The sequence below is a fragment of the Gossypium hirsutum genome, chromosome D09 (assembly GCF_007990345.1).
Source record: "Gossypium hirsutum isolate 1008001.06 chromosome D09, Gossypium_hirsutum_v2.1, whole genome shotgun sequence".
NCBI lineage: Eukaryota > Viridiplantae > Streptophyta > Magnoliopsida > Malvales > Malvaceae > Gossypium > Gossypium hirsutum.
In genome coordinates this window covers 18,933,816-18,948,901 of record NC_053445.1, presented here as the reverse complement: position 1 = coordinate 18,948,901, position 15,086 = coordinate 18,933,816, and the positions used below count along the sequence as shown (strand labels likewise).

The 15,086-nt window shown below is 35.6% G+C and overlaps 1 protein-coding gene and 1 long non-coding RNA gene across 4 annotated transcripts; both read left to right on the top strand.

Moving 5' to 3' along the window:
• Positions 1–672: 672 nt before the first annotated feature.
• On the top strand, positions 673–5,164 carry LOC107951279 (mitochondrial inner membrane protein OXA1). 3 transcript variants are annotated; one of them, XM_016886274.2, is made up of 5 exons: positions 676–1,166; positions 3,404–3,462; positions 4,009–4,084; positions 4,184–4,315; positions 4,465–5,164. In XM_016886274.2, the coding sequence occupies exons 1-5, from the start codon at positions 1,164–1,166 to the stop codon at positions 4,465–4,467; spliced, it is 273 nt and encodes a 90-aa protein (XP_016741763.1). In that variant the 5' UTR covers positions 676–1,163; the 3' UTR covers positions 4,468–5,164. The 3 variants fall into 3 exon arrangements, 2 of the variants coding, with proteins under 2 accessions (XP_016741762.1, XP_016741763.1); XR_001698373.2 differs by adding an exon at positions 2,084–2,315 and having other exon boundaries at positions 701–1,166; positions 4,184–5,164; XM_016886273.2 differs by having other exon boundaries at positions 673–1,166; positions 4,184–5,164.
• Positions 5,165–5,374: 210 nt separating this feature from the next.
• On the top strand, positions 5,375–6,725 carry LOC121221142 (uncharacterized). Its single transcript, XR_005918537.1, has 2 exons — positions 5,375–5,917; positions 6,005–6,725. It is a non-coding gene; the product is annotated as an uncharacterized lncRNA (long non-coding RNA).
• Positions 6,726–15,086: the final 8,361 nt, after the last annotated feature.

Sequence of the window (15,086 nt, the reverse complement as noted above, 5' to 3'; positions counted from 1 at the left end):
GATAAACTTTATATATATTAACTGATTTAGGATTTAAGGTTAACTTGAGATTTGTTAAAGGATAAAAAATTATACAATCAATTAATACTTTTATATTTAAAAATATTTAATCTAAATCATTTGATATATCTAAATATTAGATTTAACAAAAAAACATTGATAAAAAAAAGTAACAGATTGATATGGATAGATAACTATCTAATTTGGATAGAACCAAATTATAACAAATAAAAATAAAATACAAAAACTAAAATCGTTCCGCATCGAACATCTAGCATAATAGTTATATTTTAGTTAGGTAGAAATATCTCTAATAAAATGGAGATTAAATCAGAAAAGAACAATATAAAATCGTGATTAACATTTCAATTTTTAATAGAAATCGTGATTAATATTGGATAATTCTAACTTAATAATTAATTTCAGCCATTTAATCATTTGTTTTCTTATTGAAATATACGATATTTATTTTGAGAGTACTTAATTTTTTTTATAAAAATCTAATTTATAAAAAATAGTAATAATAAATGTTTTATAAAATCACTTAACTAAAAATTTTTAATAGACAAAAAAAATTTTTTAGTAGAGCAAAACAGCGTCATTTTGTTTAAAATAAAATAATTTTTGTCCGCAAAACATAAACAATAACGACGTTTTTGTGAAAAATGCCACAAAAAGTAATCAAAATCCCGCTCACTCCCAAAAAATGATTTTTGGTTACTCGCTCATTACACCCTCTTCTTCTCACCTAAATCCCCAAATAAAAGTTTGTTTTTCTTCAGCTGAAATCCCCAAATTTCCCATTTCCAACAACACCCGTCAATACACCTACACCAATCACAGTTCTTTTTCCTTTTTCATTTTCACTCACCATAGCTACTCATTTTCTCTCGATCTGTTAAGATTTCTTTTAATTTTAGGCTTTCAAGGGAACGTACAGTTTCCTTTTAATTTTACTGGTGATTCTATAGCGACGGAAACCCTAGATGAGAAGAAATCGGAGGATGAGGAGTTGAAGTTATTTTATTCCTTAATATTCATAAAATCTTGTAGCATTCTTTTACCGCAGGGGGATTGGAGTTATAGGCGAACAGCCAGTTATTCTTCCCAGAACAGGCTTCAAATACTCATCCGCTTGCCCATTAAGCACTCTCAGAGGCAGAATGGTATGAGAGGCCTACTCCTTATTTGCTTTCTTTCTCACTGGAAAAGATGCTTAATTTGGCTCTTACCTTTACAGGAGCACTAATCTTGATGTTTAATCATTACTTAATTCCAAGGTTTCAATCTGAATTGATATAATCCTATTTATTTTAGTTTGCAATGAGTTGATAATCTGGGTAGAAACTAGTTAGACTGATAAACAACGAAAAACATATCTTGGAATTTATTCATCATTTCCTATTAGTTGTGATTTGTACTTCAATTTTTTGAGCTGTACATAGATATTCTAACATAGCTGTAATGATAATCTTTCTTTGGTAATGGTCCAACTGGTATGAGTCAATTACCTGACCCTAATCTAGTTTTTTGGTATTTTCTCCCCTTCACTGAGGGGTGTGGAAGCATAAATTCTGATGCAAATTACTAAGGGTCCATGTCCCGGCCCCCTGTATGCAATGCATGTCATTGTGAGGAAAGTTTGTGTCCATTTATATCACTTTTGATACCCTTCTGTATCATGAAGTTTGTCATCTGACAAAAGAGATGAGAATTTGGGAGTCGAGTTATAATTTAATTTATTAATGAAATCTTCAGTGCTCAATTTAGGGATTTGATTGATGTTTTGCTTGTATGATTTTCTGAATCTTGTGCACACAAGTTTCTTATCTGAACATAAGAGATGAGGATTTGGGAGTCAAGTAATAATTTCATTTATCAACGAAATATCAATTGAGCATGTGCCAGTTTATAATTGTTGTAATATTTATCATTCAGCAGATATTTCCTTTATTTTGTTTGATTTTTTTATACTTTCCAGTTATTTTCCCTTGGTTTAAGGCTCTAATTGGCGGCATGAATCTGTTGGCATTATACTTAAGCTTAAGTTAATAATGGAATTGAGTTGATTAGAATTTTACAGGATACTTAATATTGAAGAAAAATGTCTCATCACAAATTTGAGCATCCAAGGGATGGCTCTTTGGGATTTCTCCCAAGGAAAAGAGCCTCCCGCCACAGAGGAAAAGGTTTCTCCTATATTCCCTTCAATTGTTTATAGTTGGATCCTACTAAGCCATGCAGATTAACTGCGTTCTTGGGATATAAAGCTAGAATGACCCATATAGTGAGGGAGGTTGAAAAGCCTAGTTCAAGTAATTTTTTCTCTTCTGACCCATCATCTGTAAATTTTGGAATACTAGATAGTCTGTTGCTTATCTGCTGCTATATGGAATAAAGTTTCAATATCTTAATTATCTCTTTCTTTTATCATTTGGCATCTACATTTTGAATTAAAAAAAAAAGCAGTTAAATTTATTTCATATCTGTCATTCTAATTGCATATCTCTTATTTTTTAATTTATCAATGTCATTCTAATTTGTTTATCTTTAGTATTGTGTAAAAAAGCTTATCTTTCATATTCCTTTCATCTGCCAAAGGTTTTTGTTTGTTTGTTTAAATTTCTAGCTTAGTTTATACTTTATGCTTTAATTATTAAATACAATTACAGTAAGTAAATTAGGGCCAGTGATATTTTTTTTATATATTGTTCTAAAGTTTTTATATTTCTTTAAATTTTCATTGTCTATTTTTGTTTTCACCCTTTTTTTTTCTTGATTTTTTCACATACAAAAATAAAACTGAAAGGGTAGTGTTAGTCGATCCTCTAAAAGAGTTCCATGTCTAACATGCAAAGGAATGGGTCATATAGCTGAATATTGCTCAGTCTGTCAGGCATCTGGTGTTGATCAGTCTGCTTCTAAAACTTCTAGAGAATAGATAATTAAAGGCAATAAGTTGAAAGCTACAATTGAGGCAGCTATGCATCTGAAGCCTGGAATATGTGAAAGAAAATTGAGGGGTTAATAATGGGATTTTTTTTAATGGCAGAATGATTGTTAGGTTTAGCTTAGTTTATTTTAGTATGTACGAAGGTTAGGTTTAGCTTCTAGATGCTTAGTTTATTTTAGTATCAGTAGCTTTGGGTTATGAAATATTTATGTTTTTGTATTTTTATTATTTATTGTGATTTGAGCTTCTGGCATTTTATATTATTGATTCTGAATAGGTCTGGTGCCTGCTCCTGCTGTAGTGGTGTTAGTATTTTAAACAATCTATACTCTATAAATAGGATGCTGTTATCTGCCGTTGTGCATAATTGCAGAGCATGTTCAGATTCCATGGACGTTTTACAATGATACTATGAATGAGTTTTACAATTTTTCTATTATTTTTGTGCAGGGTAGTGATGCCTTGTCAATGGCTGAATGTCAAAATGAAATGCAAAAGCTTTTCAAGGAGTAAGCCACTTTTTCATTAGAACAAGCTTGTATGTCTGTTGACAGTACTTGTCATAATAAATTGTTTGCACGCCTTTTGGTTCCATGATTGAATCATAAAAATCAGTTAATTGGCTTTTTATGCTATTATCTCTTTAACTTTCTGAAGGGCCCTTCCACTTTGATATTTCGTCGATGTAAAAGATGCTGGGAGCTCCACATCGATTTAAATGTGTTTTTAATTTATTTATTTATAGTGCTCTTATCCCTTTCAGTAACAACCAAACTCCAGTTTTCTGTCTTAGTCTGAAGTTATGGTAAGTTCTTAATGTTAGCATCTCCCTTAAAATCTGTCTTGGATGATACTAAATGGATTTATTCTATATATTGAGGTTAGAAGCACATGTATATTAGACTTGAATTGTTTTAGATGATAATTCATTTGGTAGCATTCTCTAGTTTTTTGGATGATCAGAAATGTGCTTGATATAGTCGTTCACTTAAATGTCTTTCTAACTGTTTCTTTTTTAACCAGACAATTTCATTGTTTGTCTTAAACAATTACAGATATGGCGTGACTCCATTTACTCCGCTGAAAGGGATTTTTATTCAGGGTCCCATCTTTGTCAGCTTTTTCTTGGCTGTAAGATAGCAACAGTGATTCCTTAAATATTACTGGTTTGGTCTTAGAATTGCATATAGTGCATTTAGAATTATATCTGATGACCTGATTTTTCCCCAGATTTCAACAATGGTTGAGAAAATGGAATCATTTAAATTCGTTGGAGCATATTGGTTTACAGATCTCTCTACTCCAGATAGTTTATATATCTTTCCGGTTATGACAGTGCTAACTTTTTTGTTAACTGTGGAGGTAAGCATCTTATTTTGTTGATACCTTAAGGCATCGGGGAACATCTTGAAACACCCTTTGATCGTTGGATCGGTTTTTATTAAATGCTTGATATTAAATGCTTTATATCAAAAGCTTCTGGCATTTTATATTATTGATTCTGAATACAGTGAAGTTGTTTTGGAGTTGTCAATCATTCTAAAATGGGGGCTCTTTGCATCTGTGGCTTTTGAATCTACACTTGCTACTGCAGTTTTCTGGTGGTTGCTGATCTTATGATTGGTGTTTACTTTGGGACCTTGTCCAATTAAAATTTATGGACTTCTGGGGCTCATCCACAAATGCAATTAGTAATTAAATGTGTTTCTACCCTTTATTTATTGTTTTTAGTAAAATCCCATTAGATGATCTGTTAAAATATACTATACTATTGGATTTGGGATATCTATTTTAAGGCTGATGTTTCTTTTTGATCCTGGTGTGTTCATGAATATGTCTTCAAACATACTGGCTTTTGAAACTAGATTGTGTCTGAGTCACAAAAAAGACTACCTACAGAAGATAAAAGTGGTGCTGGCATCAGAATTCATGATAACAAAGAAGGAGAGGAATCCTCGGCCGTGCGATTTGAAGGGGAAGTGTCACTGGGAGAATTAATATGGCTTAAACTCTTTGGGGAAACATGGTGGCCTGCAGTGGTATGCCTATTGCTGTGGTTGTTTGACCTTGCAACTAGTTCTCTTTTCCGGCCTTTTAAAGATTAATTAGCATTTGGAGTAGAATTATGTAGTTCTGTGGACTTTATTTGTCGATATTGTTTCAGGTTGTATTATTAATTGTGTTATTAATTTATTATTTTAAATTCTAAAAACTAAATTCATTAATTTTTATATTTAGTTTTAAAGTTTAAATTTTCATAGAAAATTTTATTTAAATAATATTTTTTATTTATCCTTAAAAAGTATATTTAAAGTTTAAATTTAAAAAATAAAATAAAATATAATATTTATCATAAAAATAAAAATAATTTAATTAAAATATTTTTTTTAAAGATTATGTTTTTAGCGGCGTTTTTACGAAAAGCGCCGCTAAAGGTTTGCTCTTTAGCGGCGTTTATGATAAAAGCGCCGCTAAAGGTCATGGTCTATAGCAGCATTTGTCTGAAAAGCACCGTTAAAGGTCATGGTCTATAGTGGCATTTGTGGGAAAAGCGCCGCTAAAGGTCATGACCTTTAGTGGCATTTATTTTTGAAAACGCTGCAATCGTTAGCGACGCTGTCAATAGCGGCGTTTTTTGCGGCGCTTGTCCAAGCGCCACAAATACTTTTAGCGGCGCTTTGTTAAAGGCCTAAAAATGTACCGCTAAAAACCTATTTTGGTGTAGTGAATGTTAACTTTTTTTAACCTATAATACCCCTTAAATATCATTTCTTTTATTCACATCCTTCTTTCAAACTCTCTCAACTCTCTCAAGCTTTTTATTTTTTATTTTTATATTTTCATTTAGAAATATTATTTATTTAATTATATCGTATTTTATTTGCTCGGATCTATTTCATGAGAATGGACGCCTCTTTAATTCGCTTCGACGACAACCATATTTTTGTCACCCAATTAGTAATGGTAATTCGTTATTTTTAAATTTTCATTATTTTTATTTATGTTAATTTTTTTTGATAAATCTAAACAAAATTTTTATGTTATAAATAGGTAGAAGATCGTGTGCTGAAGGTATTCATACAAAATACAAGGGAGTCTCTGATCCTTGAAATTCGTGGGTACCTGCAAGAGGCTAGATTCTTGCATGTGTCTCGCATGCAAGGGGCTGCAAACTCGATCTCACATTAATCAATGCATTGGTGGAAATATGGAGGCCTGAAACACACACTTCCACCTTCCATGCAGCGAGTGTACAATCACACTCGAAGATGTAGCGTTATAACTCAATATGCTGGTGGATGGGCTAGTTATCACGGGATCAAAGGTGGTTCGAGGGAAAGTCGACCTCTGCACGAAAATGTTGGGTAAGGCCCTGAACAGGTTCAGAGGTGGTCGAATATTGATTAACTGGTTGGAGAAATTTTTCAATAAGCTTCCCGACGATGCAACGGATGAGGTCATACAAAGTACTCCCAAGCATTCATCATGAGGTTAATCAGAGGCATTTTAATGTCCGATAAATCAAGAAATTTTGTGCGTGTAAGGTGGCTTCTACATCTAATGAACTTCAGTGAATGCACAAAACTAAGTTGGGGATCTACCGTGTTGTCGACATTATACCGGGAGCTTTGTCGAGAAATGTAATCGAATAATATGTCGATCGGTGGTTGTTTGTTGTTGTTGTAGTCGTGGGCCTAATAGCAAATATCGTTTATATGTCCTAGAGTCACTGAGTTATCAATAAATACATAGGTTTTGTAGCAAATTTTTATTTATTACATGTTTCTCTTTATATAAGGAACCATGAGCTGAGTTACCTCGGACTTCCCGAGGAGTTGGAAGACATTAGGTTTGTTGTTAGATCAACGCTTGGAAATCAAGGTTAATTTCCTATCATTTTCGAACCTATATTAATTATGCATAGACATGAAGGAATTGCATAATGTGGACATGTAGAGGAAGAACGACAAGGATTAGGTAGAAATGCACAAGGAGCACATCCAAGCTTGGGATCGTAGGATGGAATCTATACCTACTCACGAACCATTTTTTGTAATAGACACAGTGGGAGTTGTCGGCAAGTCGTATCTGCTACCACCAAAGGTGAGGACTAGGCAATTTTGACTGAAGAGGCAACGCCAACTGCCATAATAATGTAGGAGGGGACACAATCGCACGACGGGTTCGTCATTGGCTCTGGCAGAAGATATGCCACCTATGGCTACGCAATTTCTAGGTCAATTCCCTCAACTTATTCCTGTTCAATTCATTAACCTCGTATATTTTTCACAAGCACCACCGCACTATAGACCATCGTCGCACGTGGTTGGTTCTTCTGTTCTAGCAGATTCATATTTTAGGGCACCGTCGTCCTCCACATACTATCCCTTATGCCAATGTCAATGTCGGACCCCATATAGGGACAGATACTGACGTGTGCACCGCTACCGATGACAATACCTGATGTAAACAACCATGCATTTGTCGATGCTGGTGTCGATGCCCATGTCTATGTTGATGTACTCAGGATTTGGGGCACCTTATGGTTACATACTTATCATGACCCAAACACCACGCCCATCACTATTTTACTAGGGCGGCTCATCGTCCCAACCACCAAACGCATGAATGGTGGAGACACAATGGCAGGCGAGAATGACGCAGTAATCAACCATGGAGGAAGATGATGACACTACCGATCCCGAAGAAACTATTTCCCAAGGGGCTATGCTAGGTACATATTCAAGCGATGATGACAACAAGGAGCAAGTCTACAAGCTCGCACTTCTGGATACACCTCAGGTATCTCCTCCGGATGTACACCTAGTTCCACGGAGGAATCCTACACGTGATCGTCGTCCACCGCCTTGCGGCACACTTTTTTCCCGACAATGAGGGCAATGTTTTTTTGGTTATAAATATTGTGATGTCAATAAAAATGTCATAAATAAAAAACAATTAATTTTTACAAAACAATCCTCTTAGGTGTTGTACATTATTAATTATTACAATTAGTATAAAGTCTCTATTTGAACAATACCATTTTCTTTCCATGAGTTATGCGTAAGTTAACAATAAATAAGAAATTGAACCAAAGGGAATACACAAAGCATGCTAATGAAAAAGAAATTTGGTAGAAAGTAAAGTTATTAATGCTGAGGACCCAACATATCCCTGTACAGAGAACATGTTGCCTTCGTATGCCCTAGGTTTCTACAATACTCATATTGTTCCTTATTGGGGTGGAATTCAGGTGACCTTTTGAGACATGACGCGACACAGGACCTTGTTTGGAACAAACTCGAACAACGCGCTGGATACAGGCAGCCACATACTCTCATCTGATACATGTGGAAATTTAGGAGTCCAAATAATATGATTGCGTTGTAGTCGTTTGACATCGTTGATGTAAGGCACGTGCTTAATCTGTATGCTCCAACATTCAGAAATTGCATGTGTGCATGAGAATCGAACTGCTTGGAATCTCCCACAATCTCAGGTCCCTTCTGTTAGGTTCACACGATAGGATGCACCTGACATTTCCTAGTCTGGCCTAGCATGCTCCGTGACTCAAAACTTGAGGTTCCGACGCAAGTGGCACACTACATACATCATGTTTGATCTTGTTGTACTTTTCCAAATCTCTTGCATCACGTCATCACAGAATGTATCACCCCCCGCTATTTGTCCAGCATACACTGACTCCCTTTTAGGAAACAAGACGGCTAGTTGAAAGTAGGTCTTTTTGGCAACCGATATTACAGAAATATGACGCGTCTCCTTCAATACCAAATTGATGAAATCAGCCAAGTTTGGGGCCCTGTGCTGGTACCATAGACCCCCGTCTTACAATTGCGTCCACTATTCAAACGGTATATTCGAAACATACACTGTACCTTAGGCATTAATGGTGCTCAAGTTTTTCAACTTTTGATGGAAAACATGTTGGACAAGCTCGTAACCTATCGATAAATAGCTACTAGTTAGTGTAATAAAATAACCCCATAATAGAAAATTCTATCATTAATAGAATACATAGTTGGAACTATAAACCTATGTCGATGACTAGATCTCGATTAGTCACCAAAGGATATTTTTGGTAATAGTTGAATCCCACATGTCGTATGTAGTACTGATGATGAGTACAATCCCAGAGGGATCTATAACGATCAATCACCGAGAGTATTCTGGGTCCTTTATCCGATATGACACATATGTCGGGCGGTGAGCAAATGAGTCGGTACAACCAGCTCAAGAAGAAATCCCAATCAGCTGCCGTTTCTCTAGGAGTTATTACGAACGCTATAAGCAGAATCTTTCGATTACCGTCCTGGGCAACAACAAATAACAAACACAACTGATACCTTCTGTACAGCCAGGTTCCGTCAATTTGGACTATAGGCTTGCAATCCTGTAATGCCTTTCTGCATTGCTTAAAGGTTCAAAATAACTGGTACAATACTCTTTTCCTAGGGACCAACTGATCATCGCAGTACCCTAGGCGTGTTTCGAGATCGGTGACGAAACCTGGTACATACTGATCTAATACCCGACACCATTTCCATAGATAGTTATACGAATCCTCCCACCCAAGAAGCAACTTCTCCATAGCCTTCTGTTTACAACCCATACTTTGTAGTACGTTAGAGTGTACTGGTACTGGCTACGCATGTCCACAATCAGCACCAAAATTTCAATATCGGGATTGGCCTTCACCATCGGTAGAATAATGTCAAAAATTATGTTTAAGTCTAGCCTTGGATGGTCCTAACTTGTACCCGTCGCAACACACGTATGGTGACCATGATTTTTCTTTAACATCCACAACTTGGTTTTCTTCTAGACAGACGCCATGATTTTTTACTTACACCTCTCGTCCTTCATTGCGCACTTTCCTTTGAATTTCCCAGAGCGGGACTACAAGATGTAGTAGCTCAAGCCATTCTTGATGTTGTACCATTTTAGCACAGCAAGAAAAGCATCTTTGTTAGGGTATTTCATTCTAACTCCCAATATTCATTCATTATGATATGTGCTTGCATGACCAGGTGTTCTGTGCGGAAGTCGTGAAAACTCTAAACCACCTTCAGTCGATAAATCAATGTTCGTCATGTGGGGCAGAGGTTCAAATGCCCTAAATCAAACATCTAGAAATGGAGCATTGTTCGATGCGTCATCGTCAGACTTGCAAGGTTCCAACTCCATTGTAACTGGATATAGTTCAGAAAATGGTGCCACTTCTGAACCATTCAGACTGTGCTACTAGATTGGCTCTGGTTCTGACTCCTCCCCCTCATTTGCGTTTGTAGCCCCTTCTTTCTCACCTGCATCCCCTTCTCCGTCCATGCCATCATTGTCACATTAGAGCACGGTGTTGGACGTATCCTCGTCGGCCTCTTTTGAAAGGAGTATGTCATTAGTTCTCCTATAACCCATGTACTCGCTAGAATATTCAACGACTTGATGATCGATGTACATCAATGATCCCCCGATATAACTACTTCTGCCCTTAACGTTGACCCAGTGCTGAAGTTGAAATCGGATGCACTGATTGAATGCTAAGCCCCAATGTCTAGATTTGGGTTATGCTAATACCCCGACTGGTACTAACTCCCAATGTTTAGATCAATGCCAGAGATCGATGAGTGCCTGCCCATAGATGTTTCGGGAACATCATAGTAGCCACTTTGAAGGAGGCTAGAAAACCCACCGCACAACCCTATAGTAAGACTTTCTGCTTCAGCTTCGTACCCATATTCGCTATGACGGTGGTCGAAGATGGGCTAATCCATCATCACTGAAAAACTCGACATATAACTCAATAATAGCATTTTTTCTTTCAATGTGAGATGATATGACCATCACGAGATGTGTCTCGCAAATCACATCGAATAGCTCATACTTATAGGGGTTAACTGATGCAAAATATCTGCATTGCAACCTCATAATTTTTCCCCAGGTCAATCCCTCGTCTTTCCTCCTAATTTTAGTCCATAGCTTATGCATTTGAATGGTATTATTGAATGTAAATTCCATGGAATTCGCTCCCACAAACATCACCCAAAACTTTGTATTACATGTTTGATCATCTTAGTATATAATAGATTTCACTCATCGACTCATTTCAATATTGATCATGACTTGGATGAATAAACAAAAAAAAAGTAAAGAGTAGTTCGAAGGAGTACACACAAGTCTATTATGTTTGATATTAACTTGATGCATGTCTATGTTATGAAAATTACGACCCCTTTTATAAGAGAATTATGTAGGGAGAAAGAGAATATGTCTTATGAATTTCTTTTACAGCACACATTCGTTGCATATTGTATATTGTGCAAATACTTTTCATCACACTTTTAGAATTCATATAATTTCATCGAGATTCAACATTGTATAACATGCTCAACAGTCATACGAAAAGGTTCTCTCTCCCCCGAGAATAGGAAATGAATAGGAAATCTGTTAGAGAAAGCGCGCCCAGTTGGGAGGCTTTCTCTAAAATATTTCCTATTCCCGGGGCAGAAAGGACTTGTCATTTCAAATAATCTAGACGCTTTAAACACTTCAACACATTTAGAATATGTTTCGGTGCGCTTTCAAGGTTTTCTTTTGTGAGCAGACCCTTCCCTGTAGCTATAAAATGGCTCTCACATAGCAAGCTTTATCATCCCTCAATCATATAATTTCTCTCCAATCCTCTCTATTTCTCCAATATAAACCATTTCTCGATCTTTAAAACTATGGCCGCTAAAAATATTTGGTTTACTTTTGAGGTATTCTTGAGTCTTTGGTGATTTGATATCGGTTTGAGCTACACACATTTCATATATCATGCCAAGATGGGATCAATACCTCCAAAGCCTATCCTAAGGAAGTCAATTGTAGGGTGGTTTTGCTTTCTACGGTTAAGGGTGGAAGTCGAGGTGGACTCTCAATTGACGGTCATTTTGCAGTAATAGGTCGGGGTATAACGAGGGAGCCAGTTGACAGTCATTACACAGTCATGAACTTAATCTTTTCGAATACCTTAAAATGATGCCCTATAAATACCATACAAAATTTTGAGGGCATATTCATACGGAAAAACTCTAAGGCTTCCAGCTATAATTGATGTAATTTTTTTCACCGTTCCAGGGAATCGGTACCTTTAAACTTCCTTCTTATTCGAAGGTCGACACCACTATGAACACAAGATGACTCTTAAGCGCGGAGTAGTTGTCGCGGTGCTGTAAAGGTGATGCTCCTTTTAGAGCGACGATGATTGTCGTTATTATACAACCCATTAATAACTACAATCACTACCGTGTCAACTTGAGTTTAACCTCTATTGTGCTGGAACATCCGCTCTTCACCTGAGAGCCCTTTTATGTCCACCTCGGTGTCAGCCTTCGAACAAGAATGAAAGGTTAAAGCTACCGGCGGCTTGGAAATAGAGAAAAAATTACGTTGATTACACTGGAAGTCCCCAAAGTTTTTCCGTATGATTATGGCCTCAATTTTATGTATGGTATATATAGCGCATTGTTTTCGGGTATCCAAAAAGCTTGAACTCCTAACCGTGTAACAATCGTCACCTAGCCCATCGATTATACTCAGACCTGTGACCTCACCACAACCTCCGATTGGAACCTTCAGGTAGACTTCGACCCCTGATCGTATCAAGCATTATTACCCCAAAATCAGATTTCCCCACGATGGGTTTCTAAGGTGATAGTCCTATTTCGTTACGACATATCAAATGTATGTGTGCTGAGGCACGTTATTACATCTCCAACCTCTCAAAACTACCTAAAAACTTTCGTTGTTTCAGTCAAAAACCCTAAACAGTTTCAAAAAACCTAAACCGTAACCCTAGAAAATAAAAAGCCCTAACCCTGGAGAGAAACGGGAAACGCGTACAATTGGGCGAGCTTTTCGTTTCTCTCCTAAAATCGGCCTATTTCCCTAATTAAAGTTAAAATTGGCCTAAAGGCCTAATTAAAAATTAAAATCGGCCTATAGGCCTTATTTAGCCGTAAATTTAAGCAACTATATTACATTTTATTTTATTTAGTCCCTAAAATAAAAAAAAACTATATCTTTACATTTAAGCTTCATTTTTCAAACCATTCTCAATTACACCCTTATACAACCCTCCAAACTCAGAAATTGTAGAAATTTCAGGTTAATTTCAATTACTTTTCGTTTTAGTCCCTAAACTCAAAACTAACAAATATCACTTTACTAGTTAGTCCCTATTTCTTATTTAACTTATAAACTAGCATATCAACACTAAAAGCTTCAAGATTCATCAAAGATAGTTGTTATAAACTTTAAAAAGTTTGTGAATTAGTCCCTAGGCTAGCTAAATCAAGCTCTTGGGATTCCAAAAACATAAAAAATACAAGAAAATGACTAAATTGAACTAACCAATTGAAGCTTTGAAATTTACATGCCATAGCCTTGCATTCTTCATTTATTCTTCTCTAATTTTCGGTTGAGAAAGATGAAAACATTGTGTTTTCTCTTTCTTCGCATTTTCGTTCTTTTATTTTATGTTTACATTTTAATTTTAATTTTCTTAATTTAATATTTTCATACAAAATGCATAAAACCCATTCCACCATCATCCAATATTATTTACTTAATGGTTTATTAGCCATTTAGGTCCTTACTACAAGTTTTACTTGCCATTTCTTTTACAATCAAATTTTTACCACTTTTACAGTTTAGTCCTTATACCTTAATTAACTAAAAATTCACCAAACTTACTATACCAAAACTCAATATATTTCTAATTTAGACTTGTAATTATTAAATAAATTAGTCAGAAATCTAATTTAAGGAAATGTTGTCACATCCCAAAAATTAAGTTAGTAGAAATTGGGTTTGTGAACTAAAAGTGGTCGAGCTTGAATTTTTTTTTTAAGATAACCTTTGCACATTTGATAGTATATAAGTATCAGGTCTAGTGATTTAGTAATGGTGGAGCTGTCCTTGAAGACATGAGTTCAAATGCTTTCCCCCATATTATTTTCTAATTTGTGCAATTTTGCTTCAAACCTTGGTAAATCTCACACCATGTTTTTAAATAAATGTTGTAGGAGTGTTAACATGCAAGCGAGTAGGACTAGTGGTTAAGAGTACAAATAAATTCCTCAAGGTCCTAAGTTCAATTCCCTTTATCCTCACTATTTTTAATTAATTTTTTCCTCATAAAACCATGGTCAACACCCCTTTTTGTCGTCCACAACAATTGCCTTATAGGCAAGGATTTCTTTCCTCTTTTAACTAGTCAACCTATCATCTTTAGCCCCCTTTTCACTCCACATGTTCCCCATGATCCACTTTTCAAGCCTTTATCCCCCCAAAGCTTCTCATTCTTCTCAATTTCTTACCTTAAACCATCCATCCTACCTAAGTTAGCCCCATTCACTTGTTCTTTCATTTTTGTTTCTCCTCTCCCCCTTTTTGGTCATTCCTCATCCTTGCTGCTCCCTTTCTCACTTTTCATTTTCTTTTTAGCCTTTAAACCTCCTCATTTGCACCATCGATTTCCATTCTTCTCATTACCACTTGATATCATTCTCCACCACTGAATCACCACTTCACCACCGTTAAACCACCGCCGCACCATCACTAGATTACCATCGCGACCACCATTTTCTCTATTCTTCTTTTCTCTTCTAAAAAACTTGTCACTTCCACGTTAATCTCTATCAATTTATTTAGATTAAATATTACTAGAGTTTTATTGTTTTTATCCCAAATATATCATTTTCTATCAAGTATTTCTTTGATTTATCCTTGCTCTCCTCTTGATCGGTGGATTCAACAAAGTTTTGGTATAGATAATCACTTCTTTCCTTTATTTTTTTAAGATCCGAATATAATAGTTTTTTTTAGATATCACTATTTTTCGAAACTAACATCTCATATACTTTTTTGATGATGAAGGACTAAATACTATTGTATTGGAATGCCAATAATTTTAGAAGTGATTCATATCCTCAATTTATGTATCATAGGATTAAGTATTGTCATAGAAGCCAAAGTCTAATCGCTTATTAAATATTAATTAATGGTGTTTTAGTGATGGATTATTCATTTTGTGTTTAGATCCTAGATAGATCAAATTAAATCTGGAAGT